Source organism: Phallusia mammillata, chromosome 1 (genome assembly GCF_965637545.1).
Source record: "Phallusia mammillata chromosome 1, kaPhaMamm4.hap1.1, whole genome shotgun sequence".
NCBI lineage: Eukaryota > Metazoa > Chordata > Ascidiacea > Phlebobranchia > Ascidiidae > Phallusia > Phallusia mammillata.
In genome coordinates this window covers 11507805-11529923 of record NC_137252.1, presented here as the reverse complement: position 1 = coordinate 11529923, position 22119 = coordinate 11507805, and the positions used below count along the sequence as shown (strand labels likewise).

General features: G+C 38.8%; 1 protein-coding gene and 1 pseudogene across 3 annotated transcripts; both read left to right on the top strand.

The window, feature by feature from the left end:
* Nucleotides 1–642: 642 nt before the first annotated feature.
* LOC145225274 (kinesin-like protein KIF28) lies at nucleotides 643–20731 on the top strand. Of its 2 annotated transcripts, XM_080091971.1 has the most exons (21): nucleotides 643–798; nucleotides 4272–4460; nucleotides 5230–5439; nucleotides 5667–5756; nucleotides 6090–6269; nucleotides 6480–6579; nucleotides 7202–7368; nucleotides 7598–7796; nucleotides 8061–8218; nucleotides 8597–8724; nucleotides 8840–8963; nucleotides 9384–9551; nucleotides 9934–10116; nucleotides 10787–10950; nucleotides 12081–12209; nucleotides 18321–18455; nucleotides 18654–18820; nucleotides 19214–19341; nucleotides 19485–19562; nucleotides 19656–19704; nucleotides 19910–20731. In XM_080091971.1, exons 1-21 carry the CDS (start codon nucleotides 739–741, stop codon nucleotides 20188–20190), a joined length of 3087 nt encoding a protein of 1028 aa, XP_079948097.1. In that variant the 5' UTR covers nucleotides 643–738; the 3' UTR covers nucleotides 20191–20731. The 2 variants fall into 2 exon arrangements, with proteins under 2 accessions (XP_079948097.1, XP_079948101.1); XM_080091975.1 differs by lacking the exon at nucleotides 4272–4460.
* On the top strand, nucleotides 12226–15817 carry LOC145225327 (uncharacterized; annotated as a pseudogene). The gene is made up of 4 exons (XR_013859862.1): nucleotides 12226–13767; nucleotides 13873–13972; nucleotides 14146–14230; nucleotides 15696–15817. The product of XR_013859862.1 is annotated as an uncharacterized LOC145225327 (transcript).
* Nucleotides 20732–22119: the final 1388 nt, after the last annotated feature.

Genomic DNA, 22119 nt, shown 5'->3' with positions numbered 1-22119 from the left:
CTAACCGTTAGCATTTTTTGAGATATACCGTTTTGAAAAATAAGCACTTTTGGATCAGGCGTAACGTATGGTGTTAGCTCTACCCGTTTCAGTAGGATGATCGAAATAGCCACCTTTATAATCAACAATTGCGATTGTTGCGTCATTGTATGCCATTGTTTTCGCACAAAGTAATAAAGCACAGTTGGTTCTTTCACACTGCACCACTGTATATCTGTATATAATGGCGGTAATGAACTTTTTCTTTTAAATCTTTGAATTTTTGTTGTTGTCATGTTACATTGTCACAATGTTTTAATAGTGCGGCCCTAGTCTTACTTCAAAGTTTGTTTTTGGTCCTCAAGATTGTTTGAGTTTGACAAATCTAGCCTAAGGCATGGTTCGCTTGTTTTAGGCCGAGGACCACTAGCCCCAATCAAATAAATACAGTAAATTTTAATTTAGAGCCTACTAATTTTTGACCTTGGGGTCACCGCAACTTGGCAAATGTTATCATGGGGTCACGGCACCAAAAAGGTTGGGAACCGCTGGTCTAATGTCTCCAGCTTAAGACGAAAACTTGCGGTCAACAGAAAAAAGGACGACGTGTGTTGCCTTTTTCTCTGCCTGCGCCTCGCGATTTTACAAAACCAGACAGGAAAATCGTTGGTGACAACCTGCTGTGAAGCGCACTCCCTCAGACACGGAATGTAGAGAAATTTACGTTTTGCATCAGACACAGCGATAAGTTCAAGCAAGATGCCTTCCAATGGCAGTGACAGCATCAAAGTTGCAGTAAGAGTTCGTCCTTTCAACGAGGTACGTTTTTGTTGTTGTTTTGATGTTTCAAAACGCTACAGTAGTTTAATCTAACATGGTTTTCGTTGATATTTTTTTAAATAAATAATGTACAAAACTGAAGCTCTGGGAATTTAATGTTTTTTATAGACTTATTACATTGATAAGCAAAGTTTATTCGCTATTGTTTATGCTTGTTTTGAAGAAAACGACTCCGGGCATCGGTCTCATCAAACAAGGTTTTAGCTTTGCAAATTCTAAGTTTGTTTGATCGCCAATTGAGTATAAGTTACAGAAAACTATTACTTTGTTAACACAGCATAGCTAGACCGGCAAACGATTCCATAATTACCGCAATAAGTCTTTCTTGCGACGCAAGACTTGCGTTAGGGAAGATTTGCGATGAAGATAAACTCAGCGGGACGTGACCTATTTGGGAGGCTGTAAATTCTTCACTGCGTTGATCTTAATTCTTAAGGTTCCCACCGTCAACTCAACAGCAATTTCAAAGCTGTAAGGACGTTTGGTGCAAATTTTGCATCATTACGTGCTTGCAAATTTGTAAGTTACATCAGGCTGATTTTCGGTGATACCCTTCGTGACAAACATACACCCCAGATGTTCAGTATCAGTAGTACGCTAGGACGAGCAGTAAGCACTTGCGACCCCCAAAACTCATTGCCCTATCCCTTACAGCAGGGGTGCAGAACCTTTTCGCTAAAGGCGACCGCATCTTTTTTTCAACGGCCGCCAAGTGTAATTTTGTTTTTATTTGTAAGTTACAGTACGCCAGGCCCATTGAAGGCGCTATACCAAATCAGCCGGTCACCAAGCATTCACCACCATATGGCAAGGCGTAGGCTAGAAAAATCTAGCCTGCGGTGGGATTCGAACCCACGACCTTCAATTGGTATAGCGCCTTCAATGGGCCTGGCGTACTGTGATTTATATATGAGTGTGCCGTGATCGCTGGTCTGCATAGACGCTTCAGGGCTGATCCCAGTTATGAATTTATGTTCATCTTATTTGTAAGTTACTGATGTAAAGAAATAGGTTTGTCTCACAAGTATACTATTTACCGGCACCTGAAGAGCCCAGATTAATTCCTAACGTGCTGGGTAACGTTTTTTTATTTATGTCACGCCCGGCAATACATATATTTGGTATAAATGTCCAGGTTGCGCACTCCTACTTTACAGCGTCGCGGCCCCGGTTTGGAAAGCCCTGCGGTTGCCGAAATGTTCCTTTGTTACGTTTGATTTGAAAATATTCTTTGCCACCGCAACATTTTGGCTCTACAAAGCGTGATGAATTGGAAAAAATGGAAAAACCAAAAAGTTTTAAATTGGTACAGCCCACATGTGGAATGGATCGAATTCTCTGTTTGATTTTAAACTATTCCAACGCGGAACTGGCTATCTTTTGAATAGTAGAGCAATTTGATACCACCACACTATCATTGTGGTAGCCGTCGCCAACACAAACGTAAAGTTAGGAGTAGCAAGAAAAGATAGTTGATTCTACCACAGTAATTCCGACGAATGAACACGAGACTTTATTAGTTTCCAGCGAACTCGATGGCCACATGCGTGACGTAATGTCCGCAACCTTCCAACGAGGACACGGTTTTATTGCGGGGTTTGTTTTGCGAATGTTTTGCATTCCTGCATAACGCGTTTATGACACCCTTGTACTTTCCGCGGATTTCGTGCGTGGCTGTCGTCCAATTAAATATGCAACGATAATAAATATGAAACACATACTGCTTCGCACCAGAACCCGTCTTGGCTTCGATTATATAACAGACGACGAACCAATTTTAGTTGTGCAGTACTTGCAGTGTTCGACAGTCGAAACACATCCTTTTCCACAAAAAAGAACAAAACAAAATTAAAACCATATCTGTCTAACGCATTTACCCGTATGGTGAAGTATAAATAAGTTGAAAACCGCTTCAAGTGTGTTAAGGGTTGAGAGGAAAAGTAGGCTGAACAACTTGCGAAAACAAACAGTGACTCGAGCGTTAGTATATTTGGGATCTTGCAAAGCAAACACCCTACGGAGTAATTAATGACCAATGGGGCGAATGAAGCGCGTCAGTTTGGGTCGTCAATGGTGATACTTCGTTTCATAAATTCAAAAATATTACTGTCGGCATATTTAGCGAGCGACAAAACAGTCAAACAATTTCAAGTTAGCAGAACTTGTAAGCCAAGTATAGAACTTACGTTTGAAACGAGGAACTATTTGCTTTATGATTGAAGTGCAATGATTAACATCGTCCTAAACGCATGGGTTCTCCTCTTTACCATTGAACAAATTGCGCTAAATGCCAGGACGAAAATGAAATATTACGTTTTTATAAATTTGTTCAACAAGCAACAAATTTTTCAAAACAAATTGACACATCTAAACAGATCTTGTCAAGGGTTCTCTATTAAGGCCCATTGATTTTGGTGACGAGCCAAGGCGCTATCGATGGTGTTGCCTTTGTGTTGACATTGCAAAGGCGGATACGCACGGACCTAAATCGACAACCGCGGTTTTACTTGACTTTGATATAAAGGTACAGGTATAGAGCGTACGAAACATCCACTCAAATCTCTTTCAAGTGGGCGTAACGGGCCGGATTAGCTACCGGTGTTTGTTTATGCACATCCAGGTTTGAAGTGACTTTCGTACAATAACTTGAAATAGCGGTCGTTATGAACAATATTGCATCATATTTTGTGTTATATACGTATTACGTAATAGGAACCTATACATAAACTCACAGCTGTGGAAAAGATCGCTTATTTGCGAATAACTTTATTCTCATGATAATGATTTGCATTAACGATCATTTTAGGTCATAGTTTGTGGGAAACTACGTCGTTACTAAGCTCCTAGTTAAACAGTATTTTACGTTTACCACCGGGAATAAAACAACAGTTCCTCTTGTATATATATTTTAAGCCTCAAAACGAGGGACAAGCCTGGTCATGAATGAAGTCATTGTAACATCGGTCACTACAAATTGATTTGTAATGTCTAGCAGTCATTGAATTTAAATAACAAAATTTAACTAATCCAATAGCACCTCTGTTGAGAAACGTTCTACATGGTAACATGATTCAGATCAGTTTATTTTGTGTTAATACAGCGGCGCTAAATTCGTACCCCCTCCTTTTCTGTGACGTCAACTAGGCCAGGGAGCAGGAATTTAGAAAAACAAACATTTCAGTTCGGATGCGACTCCACGGCTTCTTGAAAAATGTCGAAATTTTCGCATAAACGAATACGTAGCCTAAATACTATTTTAACGAGTTCCGATGAAAATGGTTGTGTTGGCAAATAAACAAACTATACATGATTTCTGTTTTGAATGTGAACCACTAATTTCACAATGTCCATCTATCATTTATTGTAAATTTGCCTGCGGCCCGAAAACACATCACGTTTCGGTTGGCATTTATACGCATTAATAACTCAAACGCACGACATTATTGTTGCAGCGAGAGAAAAGTAAGGACTCAAAATGTGCGATTTCTATACGGGGCAACACGACCACCATTACAAACCCTAACACCGGAGAAACCAAAGACTTTACTTTCGACCGGTCCTATTGGTCACATGACGGGTTCCGAGAACTGGACAACGGACAGTTAGTACGCGACGGTGACCACAGTCCGTATGTTGACCAGGTTTGTTTCAATTGTCAATTAATAACTGCAAGTGCCTTCATAACCTTGGAGGAAAACAGATATTAAACGTCAATCAATATTAACCTGGCTATTCAGCGACTTTTGACACAATCTTTTCACTAAAGCTTTTCGAACCTGTAACAATGGCGGTGATCTGATTAGAAGATCAGTAAATGTTTTTCTCGCGTCAATGCTAACAAAGCGTGCCTTAGTTTACGAGCAGCAGGGTTTTCCCGTCGCCATTATGATTTCACAAAAGAGCATTCAAAAGATGCGTCAGTAATCGAATTACCCAATATAACCTGTTGGCCGGTCTTTGTTGCTGGAATTAAACACAAATAAACTGCCTGAAACCGTACCAGTGATTGTTGATAAAGTGGTAACTATTTACTCAGAAATCTCCGAAAAAACTCAAATTTTGATAAAACACTGTGTTTGTCAATTAGGATTGTAAAACTCGTGACGGGTATGTGACGACATTGAGGACAAATCGTTTACCTTTCAGTACTACCGAAACTGTAAACCTATTCTGACAAAACAGCTGCAGTTATATGCACAACGACAGACTAAATACAAAAAAGAATCACACTTTAAAAGTCACACACTTACCTTAAGTTTTTTAATCACTCATTATTAACAAACATATAATACTAATCATTTTTTACTCAAACTTCGCCGTCTTATACAAACCATAAAAAACGTGTCAATGATGAACAATCAACTATTACCAATTCTGGATTGTAATTGATGACGTCACAAACATTTGCAGGATCGGGTTTTTGAAGATTTGGGACAAGGTGTATTGAACAATGCATGGGATGGATACAATGCAACTTTGTTTGCTTATGGACAAACTGGAAGTGGAAAAAGTTATTCCATGATTGGTGACAAAGTGAATCGAGGAATCGTGCCACAGGCCTGTGGGGAGCTTTTTCAAGCTATCGAGAAACAGGACAGTGCTAAAGCGAAAGAACTACAGGTGCGGCAGATGTTGTTGAAACGGTTTATGTCTTTGTCTAGGGCTCTTTACGTTTTGTGGCAAGAAGGTAAATTTTCGTTTTGTTTTGACATTTTGGTTTTACGAACCAAAATGACAAGGGTAAAAACGTAGGTTTTATAAACTCTTATAGAGCTTTAAACTCGCCCAATATGATTTTTGCAAGCCGTCAAACATGAATTTCTATTTTACCCAAACTTTTGTTGCAGGTTTCGTTCAGCATTCTTGAAATTTACAACGAGCAGATTCGCGATCTACTGGCCAATAAGAAGCAAAACTTGGGAGCTGGCACCTTGAAAGTAATGAGAAATGTCAAGTATTATTACAAACATACAGTTGCCCAATCTTAGTACCATTCGTTTAATACCATGCGGCGGTTTTTCTCAAACTTGTCGTTAGATATAGACTTTCGTGTTTTAGTGTCTTCCACGTCATGCTGGTTGACACCAATTCACTGTATTTAACAACTTAGCAAAGTAGACAATTCACATCTTTATTTATATCGTCGGCTGTAGGGGCCCTAAAACGTTTTTTCAAGGTCAAATAAAGGTTTCAATTGGATTACAAACTGTGAGCAGCATCTCGATCGTGTTTTACAATGTAAGTTTCCAAGTTTTTATTTTCTGTTCTAGGTCCGCGAGAGGGGTGATAAACGTTTTTATGTGGAAGGTCTCAGCCATCACCCTTGCAGAGATTACGCCACCATTAAACGGCTAATGAAAGTTGGGGCTGTAAACCGATCCACTGCAGCAACCAACATGAATGCTACAAGCAGTCGATCGCATATGGTGATAACCATCAAATTTTCTCAGGTTTGTAAATTATTGGTTTTAATTTGGTTATGACAGTTTATCTACAAACATAGCCCATAAGATTATAATATTTACAAACGTGTCTCTGTAGAGAAAAAAAGGCAAAAGTCTTTATGTGCACCTAAAATTACAAAAAATATAGATTAATTTTTTCACAATTAAAACTACGTCGCAAAGTTACTAATACAACCCATTCATTATTGTTTCCAGATTTTTAACAATGAAGTTGGTGAAAGTACCACAAAAACAAGCGAAATAAATCTGGTCGATTTAGCTGGCAGCGAGAGAGCAAAATCCACGGGCGCCACTGGTAAACCTTAGTTAACCTTAAGCTAGCGATTTTGCCACAATGTCACTCAGCATTGGGGTGGCCTTGTATCTTTTTGCCATTGTACTCAACATGATAACCGACTATCTTGAGACGTTAGGCAAACCCAGTTTTATCATCGCTACGTGATGTATCATTCCTTTCATGTAGTACTTTAAGTTGGATAAACATTCTTATATAATGCGACTCTGTCTCATGAAACACTACCTTCTCATACACCTTGTTTGTACAGATAATGTTTACTGATAACGGTAACAACTTTTATTGGAACGTTCTTTTATTTCAAGTAAAATGCAAATATCATTTTATCTTTTATATGTAACTCATCTGATTGCAAATAGGCTGAAGGGAGGAACCAAATCCATTTTGCATGTTGAAACCACCCTTTCCACTTAATTTTGCATGTCCTTTGCAACAATTAACTGACTTGTCGAAAAGTTTACGTAAACGCAGCAACACCTTCATTTAGGTCGGTTGTTTTAAACCATTTTGTATTAATAAACCTCTTTTGTCATATATTCTGAGTTTGCCGACCAGCACGCAAGTGTCGATGACAACATATAACACACTCCCTATTTGTACTGATTCATTTTGGTTGTTGCAGGTGATCGTTTAAAAGAAGGTTCAGCAATCAACAAGAGTTTGCTGAATCTTGGCACTGTAATTGAAGCTCTTGCATCAGGAAAGTCACAAAAATTTGTCCCGTATCGAGATTCGGTTTTAACGCAGCTCCTCAAAAGTGCCCTTGGCGGAAATAGTAAAACGGTTATGGTGAGAATACTTGTGGGTTTGGTTGGTTATATTCCTACGTATCTGCGAAACGTGTAGGCAAATAAATCCCCAGCATGTCGCAACGGATGATAAAGTCATGCCTAAAACGGTTTCGTACAAACAGAAAAGAACGCAATATTAAGACAAACGGACTAATGTATTTTGTTCACAAGTTCTTTTTCATATTGCTCAAACAATAATTAAATCATTGAACGTTTGCCTGGTGCAGATTGCGGCCATTAGCCCAGCTGATGTAAATTACGAAGAGACCCTTTCCACTTTGCGTTATGCCGACCGGGCTAAGAAGATCAAAAACCAGGCTGTGGTCAACGAAAGTCCAACGGATAAACTCATTCGTGAACTTAAAGAGGAAAATGCCAAGTTACTTAAGATGCTTTCCGGTCACTCGGAAAACGGCTTTGACAACGGTAAACTTTCAAAAGTGTATGTTAATTGCAATCAGCTATCGAACTCTAATGTGAACCAGAATATTTTTAATAAAATGTACCAAGTAGTAATCAATATAACGCTAACAGGTCGGCATATGTCCCTTTTAAATCATTCAACAATTAAAGCCAAAACCTGCAAAAACAGGGAAAAATTTAAACCAACCACACTTGTTTAAGTTACATCGCCTGGACTGATGATAGTAGCGTCATTTAAAGTGTGACATATCAAATTTCTTATCGCAGACAAAATCAAGGAGCTGATATCCCAGAACGAGCTACAATTGAGGGACATGTCATTGTCATGGGAACAAAAGTTGGAGCAAGCTCGGAAGGAATGGGAGGCCGAACAACAACGCACGGAGCAGAGTATTAATGTTCACGACACGTTTCCATATATGCAGGTAAACAGTTTGTGAAACAAAAGGAATAGCTCTGGATTTACTTACCTAAACGTATTAAACTTACCGATGTTAAACTTGGGTCAAATAACAAACATGTGGCTGTACTATAACGTATATAACCCCCAAAGTGCTTTAAAGACAAAATCGCGCACCAGTTTTTTCAGTGTGAAAATTCCTGTTCTACCTGCCAATTTGCAAATCGGCACAGAAAGAAACGTTTATTTTGGCAGTTTATTTATGGTTTACTTGCTAAACTCTTTAGAGTTTATCTCGAGAAAGACAAACTTAACACTATAACAAAGGTACTTTAGATTTGGATTTATATTAACAAATAACTTATTACAAAGCATAATACAAAGCATTTTTGTTTTGCTAAAGAACGTGAACGAAGACCCACAACTCAGTGGTGTGATTAAGTACGTGATCAGAAAAGGAAGCACTGTGATTGGTCGATGTCAAGACTTGGACAACAGTCGACAAAAACGCATTGTACTGCAAGGCTTAGGGTAAATATAATGAAATGTACTTCTTACACAATTCTTTTGGACCTTTTACATTTAATACCAATTGTCATCAAAAAACAAAATCGCCTTGTTTTGATTAATCGCCTTGTTTTGGCAGTATACAGGAAGAGCACTGTACGTTGGTCAGCCAAGACGGCAAGGTCACACTAAAGCCATTGTCAAGGTCACAAGTTACTGTTAATGGAGATCCATTAACTCGATCACAAGTTCTTCATAACAGGGCAAGTAAACTCAATATTTCACCCTTTCGTTTCAGTCTATTTGAATATGATTTTATACGTATACGTTTGATTGACTTGCTGGCTATTTCTTAATGATCAGGATATTTTTGGACAATAGGTAGGCAATTTTGGATTATAACGTATAACGGTTATCGAAGTTTATGCGTTTCTTCTTCAAATCCTCGCCATTTCGTAATCGCATACAAATGAGCTAAAATACATTTAAAATTGATTTCTGTTTTTTGAAAGATTAATTTTTCTTTCATTGTCCGGAGAATTGTCCCTTTTACGTTTTACTGTTTCCCCTATTAAACAAATCTTTTTTTCGAATGCTGCTTTCACTTTTACACAATTTTCGTGTAACGTATCTGAAACCCTTTGATAGAAGCAGCAACAATTTTAAAGGAATTATTTTTTTAGGATCGCCTTAAGATCGGATCAAACGCATTGTTTCTTTACATCGGCTTTCCTGAAGAGCGGACGGGTGACGCAAATGTTAAGAAGCGATATGATTACCAGTTTTTCCAAAAAGAACTTGCCAGCAAGCTAGCTCCGTCGAATAACTTGAACAACAACAAAGACAATCAGGTTGGTCAAAGTGACACAGGGTTTACCCAACCAAAATCTGTTGTACTCCGGGGGACAAATTCTGATCAAGGTTTTTATGTGACATATCGGTCAGGCGAGCGGGACCATTCGGTCAAATTCTTGCCCCAAAATCTGTTACCTTTGTACTACGTTCAGCAACTTTCAAAATGCTGCGACGATTTAGGGCCAATAGTTAAACCCAGAGTAAAACCTTGAACATTTTGTTTTACAGACACTGACAATGCTTAAAAAGGCGTAATGCTTATCTTCTAATACAATAAAATACAGAGAGTTTTACTCTGGTATTTGCCGTAGTTCTGGAAGATTGTTATAGTTGTGTTGAGTTTCAAGGCAGTTCTTTGCTTAAAATCTTCATTCGTAGGCTGCCTTCCTTCAAATGTACATGGAATACATTGAGTTAATGCCAGTTGTGGCCGGTGTTAACGCCATGAGTGAGGAAATGGAAAGAGAGGTTGAATTTACGCTACAAGTCAAAAACCTGGCAACACGAGATGAAGCTGGACGGGACCTGCCCAAGGATATCATCGTACGAGTCAAGAACAAGGTTCAGAAAGTTGTTTTTTGACTAAAGCCCATTTTTTAAATTTCATTTTTTATTTCGAGGGTCATTTTTTTCGTACAGGAAATATGATCTTGTACGAAACAAAATGAGGCTTTGTACACGCGATTAGCACAAAAAAGGATTCAGTTTATCAAACCTTTTCAAAAACAGGCAACTGCATGGCAGTGATGAATGGTGATAAATAACGGGATAGTTTTCAAAACTTGTAGTAATCCTTCCCTTTTTTACTGGCGCTCACGTAATAAACCACTGAACTTTACTTGACGCCAGTCTCGTTAAGAAGGCAAACAAATGCCCACGTAAATTTAGACATTTTACTACAAATCTTACGTTTTCCCCGCATGTAAAATGCAAGTTAAACAAACCGCTTAATGGCAATTTATTGGTTAAACCTTAAACGATCTAACATATAAATACAAATCCTAAAAATAATGTATATTTTAAAGTGAAATCAACCCATCCAGTTGCAGTTTTCCAGTGATTACTGTTCTCTACTATGCAACATAATCCAAAAAAAAAATCAACAAGTCAAAAGTTTTTGGTAAAATATATATTCTAAGCAGATTGTGTATCGGTTGATTCTGTTTGGCCTAGGGTTTTATACACTTGGTTTTGTATTATCTCAATGCAAATACTAACCCCATTGGTACAGATCACAAACCAAGTGTGGATTTGGTCAAAAACGAAATTCAACAATCGGCGGTACATGATCGAGGAGTTATACATGAACTATCAAGAGGACTCGACTTGCCTGAAAGGACTTACGAACGACAACGACCCGTTCTGGGATCCCGTTGAAGACATCTATCTTGGATGGTGATTATTCGATACATATCTTCATTAAGTTTAGAAAAGCGTTTAAACAGTGGATCTTTTTTACTGCTTTGGCTTAATGCTTTGACTTAAAGGTCTCGTCATTAATTTTGTGATTGGGACTTCTTATTTTTTTTTGTTGGGTAATTCCCAAACATCGTTAGGCCAATTTAAAGCCCTGGTGCACTGGTCGTCTTGGTTTGGGCAACCACTTTATGGTTTTTATAGGTTTTCCAAAAACTCATCCTATTTAACACACGTGATTGACAGGTGTAAGTTGTGCACTGTAAGGTTTATACCGCATTGGACCCAGCGTTTCCCAAAACGTGAAATTGAAAAAAAAATCTATATTTCTGTATTATGGGCGACCAAGAAGTTCATTTTATTGGCAAAGCGCAAATTAAAAATTAGTACTCGGATAATACTTAAAAATATGGTCTTTGTAAGCATAGGTTTACTAGAGTCCAAGCACACAATTTAACTTATATGTGTGATCAGTGTTTTTTTAAGGTGTTTTGGACCGAAACGGTCCCCCAAATTTCTCCAGCGGTTTCCCAAAATTTGGATTTGCAACTACAACTACAGTTTTTGGTATTTAAATGAAACACTTGCGGTCTCTTAAAACTACTTAGCGGTCACCCAAACCAAACCTTAAAAAAAAACCTGTGTGTGATACTATGGCAGTTGTTGAAACATTTGCGGCAATGATTTTTGAACTAATCTTTCAACCACATGTAAGTGACCAAATCACTGTTTGACTATCTCGTGTCAACGCAAATTAAATAAATAGTTTCTATGTCGTAGAACTTTCGTACATGTTGAGTGATCTGCGTGGATTCTTTTCAAATAATTTTAACCCTTCTTCTCCCAACAAGAAGAGCTGAACGTTGATAAATGCACTGTTACATTTAACAAAGATTGCGTGCTTTGAGAGGAAATAAAATTAAAAGCGAACAATCCACTTTTTAAACAAATAGCCGCTTGTTGAAGGCAACACATCGATCCCCAAAACTGACCTCTGTAATTGCTGTGACCGTTAACTAAAATCTGCAGTAAACAAAACTGTTGATATCTTTTCACAGGCGTTTGGAAGCTTTTGTTTGTGTAGTATTGAATTTATTTATTTTTCATAGCGCTTATGTGTGGCTGTGTGGACTCGCACATTACCTCCATGTTGAGGAACAAGCAGCGTTTTATGATTATTATGGTGAAGAGGTGGGATTGGTGGAACTAAAGATGGCACCTTGTCTGCGCAATGGACAGTAAGTATATTTTGCTGAACACAGTTGTCATAAACCCCATACTCTTGTTTGTAATATGCAGTTGTTATGAATAGGTGTTTGCGATTCTATGTAGTATCAGTGGTTCTAGGTACCCACATCATTGGCAATTCAATGTTCAAGTACGTTCATCTACATTCAAATTTCTTAAACTTTTACTCACCACTTTATTTTTAAAAAATAACTTACCAAAACGTAATCCGAGGTAAACTGTATTTTTTACCGCTAAGCACCCATTACAATACGTCCGTTAGAGGGCGCTGCAGCAGAAGGTACGAAGTCCCAATATAGAATAAGGGGAACTCACATTCTAAGTCAGACACTCGTTGAGTGCACAGCAAAATGGAAGATAAGGCGAGTTACGCACAAGCGGCGATAAAAAGCGCAGGGAGTGCGCTGAAAAGGCCGAACTGCTTCAGTTTTAGAGCTGAAAGAATTCTAAAAAGAGAAGAGTTATGGAAACTATTAAAAGACATTGATTTTCCAGTCAAAAAAGTGGTCGGCATTGCTGAAATGAAAGGAACTCAAATTGATATCACTTGCACAAGCAGAAAAACGTATTAGAACTGCAAGCCAAGCTAGTGGATTCCCCGAATATTAAGAATGTCCGCCTATATGAGAGCGATTACATAAATATTGGAATTGGATGGGTACCCATTCCCTTCCCAAACGAAGCCATAGCGGAAAAACTATCTAAACAATACGGTGAAGTTAAAAAGATGGCACACAGAAAAGATAACGAAGGTTTATTGTCAGGAATGCGTATTGCAACTATGAACAAAACAGATGTGGCAGAGAACCCAATCCCAAGTTATATAAATATTGATGGGTACGAGTTTTACGTTACATACAACGGACAGCAATTCACCTGCAAATATTGCGGTGAAGTGGGTCACAAGCAGGCAAACTGTTTTAAAAGAAAACACGATTATCCAGAACTACAAAGCAAAGCCAGAGAAGAAGCAAAGAGTAAAAAATTGGACAACCGAGCACGAACAAGCGTTATCGGGGCCAGTTCTCCGCGGCCACGCACGGGCTCGCAAGTCACTGATAACAACTTGCCAATCCTTGCACCAGAAGCGGAGGGTGATAAAAACTTACAATCTGACCTAGATTACGCAAACCGATCTCAACATGTCTTGGAACACCCTGTAGACCCTAATGATTGTGAAACGGGAACGGAATACATTTCGCAAGGCAGCAATCCAAAAAAACGAGGCCGAACCAGCCCTGTTTTGTTACCAAACAGCAAGTCACAAAGTTTATGTGAAACACCAATTTCTGTTTCATGCCCAGACTGCAACAAAGAAAGCCTTCTGTCTCCGGACGCTATACATTTCTTTTGTTACAAGTGCAAACAAGACTTTAACATAGCAAAGGCTTGTTGTGACGATGAAACTTGCATACTTGTTCCTGTTAAAGAAAAGAAAATCAATTGTCCTAAATGTGAAGCGGTCATGTTTTTGATGCCATGTTGCCGACAATTTCAACCTGAATTCAAGACGAAAGAAAATCTCCTCGAATGTGTCAGATGTGAAAGGTACTCAATTGCATGCGTATGTAGCACGATAAACCCGATCCCAAACCTCACTATGAGTAGAGAGTGTTCTAACCATTTATGTAAATATAAATTGATAAATTGCAGCTGCGGAAAAAAGTCTGCTAAATGTATTGAACCTCATAAACCCTACCGATGCTCGTGTGGGTTTGAGTACGAGTGGGACATTGACCTTGGGGTTGAACGGGTATGAACTGATTGGTTGTTTGTTACTAGTATACTATACAGTGTTCTTATCTTCTTGCCTAATGTATTTTACTGTAGCGTCATTTAACGTTTCTGGGATCCGGGATCCCATCAAAAGGAAATCGATTTTTAAATTTATCCGAGAAAAAAAAAATTCAAATTGTACTTATACAGGAAACACATTGTTCAGACCGGGACGAAAAACTTTGGCAGTTGGAGTGGGGTGGGGAAGTCGTTTGGTCACATGGCACGAATCGAAGTAAGGGAGTAGCTATATTATTTTCCAGAAATTTATCATATTTAAAAACGGACTTAATGGCTGATCCCGATGGGCGGTTTTTGATTGTAAACCTGACAATCGCTGATAAGAAATTAACTTTGGCAAATGTATACGGACCGAATAAAGATGATCCCGATTTCTTTAACAAATTCTTCGCTGACGTAATAACATTCGGGGACGGCGATATTGTCCTGGGAGGAGACTTCAACATAATTTTAAATGAGAATTTAGATAAAAGTCCCGGCGCGCCGCACGCAAACAGACACTACCGGGCCACTGTACAGGCTCACATGAACGCACTTGATTTAAATGATGCCTTCCGTCTCCTGCACAGTACGATTAAAAAGTACTCTAGAATTCAAAGTAATCCACTGGTTGCTACTCGATTAGACTTTTTCCTCGTTTCAAAATCAATTTTAAGCAATGTGCCAAACGCCGACATTGTACCAGGGATCATGTCGGATCACAAAATAGTAGTTCTAACTTTAGAGTTTGCCCCCAATGCGCGCGGCAGAGGCTACTGGAAACTTAACACGCGTCTGTTAAATGACAAACGGTACGTGAAGCTTATTAGAAAAACCATTGACGATTATACTCAAACCAACCCTGCGAATCACGTCAACCCTCACACTCGATGGGATGCGCTTAAAGCTGTTATTCGCGGCGTATCAATTGGTTTTAGCGCAAGGGTAAAAAAGGAAAACACATCACGTCAAAACGAACTCGAATTGGGTATTAAAGCGTTTGAAGACGAATTAGTCCGCGCCAATACTCCTGCAGATCAAAAATTGGTGACCGAGTTGACACAGTTGACACAGTTGAAAAACGACCTAGATAACTTGATTGAAAATAAAACTAAGGGAGCGATTATAAGAAGCAGGGCTCTGTGGGCCGAAAAGGGTGAAAAAAACACGAAGTATTTTCTTAATTTAGAAAAGCGCCACGTAGGAAAAAAATCGATCAACAAGCTTAAGGCGGGCGACCGAATTTATACCAATCAAAAATCCATACTGGAGGAGTTAGCTAAATTTTACGAGAACCTTTACGAAAAACGCGACTCGAACTATTCTTATTCTCAAGTTACCCAACATCTGGTTGACTTAAACCTCCCTAAGTTAAAATCGACACAAATCGAAACATGCGACATGCCTATCACTCAAGAAGAATTGTGTGGTGTAATTCATAAAATGCCAAGAAACAAGTCGCCAGGCCTAGACGGCTTGCCGGTCGAATTTTATCAGACATTCTGGCCGGATTTAAAAACCCTCTTTACTGATGCCTGGTCCTACACCGAAAAAAATTGTAAATTTAGTCCAAGCCAAACGCAAGGGGTTGTTACTCTCATCCCCAAACCCAGAAAAGACCCCCTGATCACAACCAATTACCGGCCTATTTCTCTATTGAACACGGACTATAAAATAATTTCAAAAACTATTAACAACAGGATTAAAGCTTATCTCGACATTTTGGTCAGCGAAGATCAAAATGGTTTTATGAAAGGAAGGTATATCGGCGATAACCTTCGCGTGCTCTTTGACATCATGGACAGCTGCGATTTTTATCAAATTCCAGGAGCGGTACTTTCGCTAGACATTTTCAAAGCGTTTGATACTCTGGACTGGGAATATATGTATTCTGTATTAAACGTCTTTGGGTTTGGTCAGAATCTTATTAAATGGATAAAATGCTGTTATGCTCGACCTACGAGCAGGATTATTAACAACAATTTCCTATCGCGGGAGATTAGGATCGAAAGAGGTGTAAGACAGGGCGATCCGCTGTCCCCAACACTTTTTTTGTTGTGTATAGAATGTTTGGCTGCGGCCCTGCGCAACGATTCCTATATAGGAATACGACTAAACAATCGCGAATCTAAAGTTTCACTTCTTGCCGATGATACTCTAATTTTTTTAAGAGGAGAACCATCAGATTTCGACAAAATATTTCGCGTATTAAACAAGTTTTCAGAGATGTCAGGCTGCACAATTAACATGCAAAAATCGCTAGCGTTCTATTTGGGGTCAAAACGCTTGTCCAACCAAAAACCCTACGCAGACAAAGGTCTCTCATGGCCTCAAGAATCCTTTCGATATCTTGGCATTGAAATTCCCATTAATGACCCCAAACAGCTGTTTTCTTTAAACTTTGGGAAAGTAATCGAAAAGATTAGCACAATTTTAAATATTTGGTCCTCACGTGGTTTGACCCTTTTGGGCCGCATCTGTATTTTAAAAACCCTAATAATTCCCATGTTGATTTATAAAGTTAGTGTGCTCCCCATCACCCTACCGAGCGCGTTTTTACGCAAACTAAAAACTAAAATGTTCCAGTTTGTGTGGGGTTCGAAATGGGAACGAGTCAAACGGAAAACGCTTATCGCAAACCTGGAACAGGGAGGGGCAAATATGTTAGATGTAGACACTTACATTATGGCCTTAAACCTTAAATGGGGATCAAAATATTTCGACGAAAACTATAGCGCTCCTTGGAAGCACCTGGAAACAAGTGTCATAACTAAAATGGAGTTAGAATGTTGGTTTCGAGGCAATCTGCCTACAACATCAAAACAATGCTCGCAAATTATTCCTCTTAGAACAGTTAGGAAAACCATTACTGATTGCAGACAGTTAATGCAAATAATGGAATCGACCAAACCCTTTTCTAGATCGCTGTGGGTCAGCAAAACCGTTGCGCTTAAATCTCGAACCTTTTATTTAAAATCGCTCGTCAACGCTGGGATTCTGGACCATTCCAATTTGTTAGATAATGCAGGAGAATATCTATCATACGATAAATTGGCGACAAAATTCAATTTTACGCCAAATAATCACGAATTCAAAAATTTTATTAAAATGATAGCTGCGCTGCCACCAAATTGGGATCGAACAAATGACGACTCCGGCGAAAAACCAAGTTTGGTAAATTTGTGCAACGAGTTCTTTGAAACATTTGACTCTTCCAAAGCCGTTTATACCAAACTTAAACAATACACGACGGTTCTCCCGGAAAAACAAAAACAAAGCTGGGAACGGGATTTGGGTCTTGCTTCAAATATTACCCATTGGGAAAAACTGTACGAAACCAACTACAATTCGACAATGGAAACAAAGTTGCGCTCCCTTCAGATAAAACTAAATTTACGTGCCGTTGTGACCAACGATGTTTTGTATTCATTTGGTATTACTGATACAGACCAATGTGTTTTCTGTGAAACGGAAACTGAAACGATAAGCCATATGTTTTTTAAGTGTATTCGTGTGCAGAGCTATTGGGAAGAAGTCTTTGCATGGATCTCGGTGAAATTTTTAATCTCCCTTGATGTTAATCCTGTGTACGCTTTATTTGGAGTATGCAACGAATCGAAATTATTGAACTGTTTACTTTTATGCGCTCGATTCGTAATTTACCGTTGTAAGTACGCGAAAATACTTCCTAGACTTTCATTATTTCATCACACAGTGAAATCAGTAAAGAATTCTGAATACATTGTGGCTTTAAATAGAAATAAACTCCCGATGTATAAAGCAAAATGGGCAGGTCTGTAATGATTCGTTCGCTACCTACCTAAGTGCGATTTCTTCTATCGTTCGCCTTTCTTTCTTTTGTGTATCTTTTGTGTATGTATTTTTATGCTAATAAATTTTTTGAAAATTAAAAAAAAATAAATAAATAAATAAATAAATAAGGGGAACTAGGGCAGGAACTTGGCCGAATGGTCTAGCGCGCCTGACCCATTTTCAGACATAAAAAAACCTGATCGGGATTCGCCCCGGAAGTGTCCTGGGTTCGAACCCCGTGAAAAAAAGAATAAGGGGAACTATTTATATTTTTGAAGTTCGGTTTTGTAATACAAAAGGAAAACAGCCCATTTGTTGCTTCTCTCCACCAGTAGCCATATTTCCTCGACACATAAATTATAAAACACAATACCTGTGGTATATATTGGTCCACAGGTTGTCTTTCTGTAAAAGCAGCAAAAGGGCAAAATGGTTTAGGGATCATTGGGCTAAGGTTTACAAATGTGAAAAATGATGCAAAGAGATGAAAATATTAACTTTAATGTTTTAAGGTTGCTTGATGACAGCGCATTGGTCCATGATCCTAGTGAACTACTGGGCAAACCTTTCAGCTGCAAACTGGAAATTGACCGCTGCATGGGTTTACGCTGGATCAAAGAAAACAACACCAGGGGTGTAATGTTGAAGTAAGCATTTCAAACTGATTTACTGAACGATTAATCCCAATTGTTTACTAAACGTGTAAATCCTCACTGCCCCAATGATTAAACTTACTACACACAAGTGTGCAAGGAAAACTTGAATCATTGTGCAAATCCTTTCAAATGCAAAAGTGTTTAACCGAGTTGAAGTTAAATTTTCAGGCGTCTTATATGTTTATCCAGATACACATTTTACAACCAACACCCTTCTCTGCAAACCCAAGCCCTCTGGTGTACGTTCAACCCTAAACTCAACCACACACAGCAGTTAACTGTAGATTTGGTTGACAAAGGATTCCTTCAATATTTGGAAGAATGTGCCCTTGTGATCGAACTGTGGGGTTTGCAAGGTAAGAGCGTAGTGAATTATTGACCTAATATGAGTTTAATTAAATAGTCTTCTCGTACATTTCTTTAAATTTTAAATGAAAACTTTAGGGATCATTCGGCTAAGTTGGGATGCCTCGATAGTGTCCCTATACCTAAGGTGCGGGCTTACACAAGGCCCAACGGGTAGAGGTGTACACTACAAACCATCACCTTAGCCCAATTAGCTCTAACCATCGGTTGTTTGATAAGTTCGCTCAGTTGCAGTTTCTGGAAGATTTAGTATAATTTTGTCCGATAAAACTGCGATACCCCTGTGTTTAGTGTCGACGCGTATAGCAATAATATTCATATTTGTCTCACTAGGAAAGCTTCTATTTAATTTTTCTCTGTATGAAACTATACTGTTTCCACAGCTGGTCGAAATGCTGATTCAGCAGAACCTAATAGAGACAGTGGATTGATAATGATGGCCGACAGCGATTTTTCTTCAGTTCCCTCTTCACCGATGCTTGATGGGCAACTGAACGACTTTGATACTGCGGTATACCACAAAAAATAGTAATTGTTGGAGGCTAAATTCTAAGAAATGAAATGTGTTTGTGTAATGTGAATTATTTTCGTCTGGATCTCCTTGAGTTTGTACATTTAATTGGGTAAAGTACCGAAAAAAATACTTCGTGACAGGAAAAAGAAGTCGCTTTGCTGAGGAAACAGCTACAAACGACTTTAAAAGCAAACGAGCAACTGAAAACAAAGTGCAGCGTAAGTAACGCCCAACATATGTTTTTTTCTGCAAATTTCTATATTTTTTCTGTGGAACGGATGAAATGCATTGGTTTATTTTCTATTTTGCAGGCACTCAAAAAGGAGAACAAAAAAATCCGAAAATCTTTGTCTTGTAGAGGTATGCAATGTCTCGTTTACGTTTACCACTTAACATCAAATCCCACCTAAGATTTAAAAGCCAGTGACTAAGATATGGTTGGCATTCGAAATACTCTATTTTTTTAACAAACCATCGATAAACGTATTATAGCAAAAAAAGGTTTCACATGTTAAACTATACAATTCAAAACGATGCGAACCAACTAAATCAAATTTTCTTGCAGACAAACTATCCGACATGCGAGAAACCCCCGATTCCGCGAACCGCCAGCGCGCAGTAACCAGTGGCACTCGCGTACAAGCCGAATTGGGCAGGGCTCTCAAAGAGTTCTTCGGCGACATCCGACCCGTCCAACACAACCTGAAAATCATCCACCAGAGAGCGCCACCCAACGGTGACCTCAAAGCCTTGTCGCGTGACCTCGACGAAGCCCTGACGAACCTCCGAAGTGCGGTGGCATTGGCAGTGCAGATTCATAAAGAGGAGCGCAACACTGAGACGTAAAACGCCAGTTGTAGATCGCCACAAAGCCATGCTTAGCACGCTGTGCAGTGTTGTTTGGCCTACAAATGAACCAAACTTTTTTTTGTTTTTATGTGTAATATCAAAAGCGCGTAACGTGTATAACACGAAATACTTGCTAAGGCACACAGCTTTTTACATCGTTTTTGTTGTTTAAATACCGCTTCCACTCAAAATGGAAAATTTGTCAGATAAGTTATTAAAGATGTAGACTACACTTATTACATTGGTTTTGTTTACACTTTGCCGCTTTACAAGATTACAGAACACTCTTTGGTAAACGGTGACTTGCAATCTGCAACATTATTAATAAATCCACAATAACATTATGCAGTCAACAGCTTTCAAAACTCTTCAAACATTGTGTGCAGTAACAAATTACGAGTAACTTTATACCGTATGTTCCTGCAAGTTCAAATTTATCTTTTGTTGCTTCGCTTTTTACCTACGCCCTTATAGCTTAAAGGCGTTGAAAATACACTTATTTTGTTACGAACTTTTAAATAAATTTATTTTAACAAAAGCGTTGTTTTTTATTTGTTGTCTGGTGCGGAATGAAGCTATAGTTTGGTCAAATCTGATTTAAATTTACACACGTGATAAATCGGTATACAACAGAAGTTGTCTAATTCAAGGAAGATCATGAAATGCAACTCAACTGATCCAACTCATCGGCCCTGGTTTTGAGCGAAACTCATGTTTTGAACATTCTTTTAGAATTTGCTAAACTTACTGGTTTCAGAAATATGCTGTATTGAAGTCGAGTAGAAAAGGCCTATCTCTTGGCCTTCTTATCCCAGTAGAGTTTAGCTGCTACGCAGGGATAGAAAAACGTCTTCAGGTGGTACGCCACCAGTTTACGATTGAGAACCACGGGTTTAACCAGGCGTAGTTGTTAAATCAATGATATACAACAAGACCTTTTAATATCTCCTCTAGGCAATTCTTTTCAGGTCAATTATGTCAAAAATTGACCAGATCAGATGCAAGTTCGCCTAGTTTCTCAAGACACGTTGGGTAATATCAAGGCCCTAGGGGAGTGTTTCTCAACGTTTTTTACTCTGCGACCCCCTTTGTAGATTTTCTAACGCAACGCGAGCCAGAGTATCAGTTAGTTTGCTAAAAAGAAGTCACAGGAAAAGCTTTAATGATACGGATAAAGTCATTCCGTGTTGGGTTGCGTCTCCAAAAGTGCTTGGCGGGCCTTTGAGGGTCGCTACCTCCAGTTTGGTCCGTGAATCAAAAATCTAGAAGCATTTTCACAGCGTAATCGTAAACAACTAAGCCGTGTATCTGCGTCACATCTCAAGTTCTGTAATTACACCACAATGCCAGCCTTTTATATGACGTAAGAATACCCTCGAATTTCTTTCTCTCTGTATAGTGTAAGTTCAGAAAAACCACTTAGTCGTTCACCCTTGGTTTTACAGATATATATATATTTCGCTATTACAGCATCGTCAGTATCTACGAACAAGCAGAAAGATTCATAAAAAATTAATGAAAACAGTATGCATAAAAGACCTACTAATAAAAGTGTAAAATAGAATGTTAAAAAACGTTAAAAAACGTTACTCAAGCTGCAGCGGCAACCAACGCACCGAGTGAACCACTACCGCATCAAACAAGCGAACAGACAAGAAAAAGAAAAAATATATTACAGGTGCGCGGCCGGAGGGAGGAAACAAGGCAACTTGTATATTATCGTCCGATAAAAATCCACAGGCAGAGAAAACACGCTGGTTGACGAGATAAGGCGATATAAACACAAACAAACTGGAGGGGAAGGCGAAGGACGTTATTTCACTCTAGGAAGAACCATTTTTTGGATGTTTATGCTTGCACCACTTTTGTTTAGCCATTTGTCCTCGTAAATGTCCAATAAATGAACCGGTGGTTTTTGTACGAACT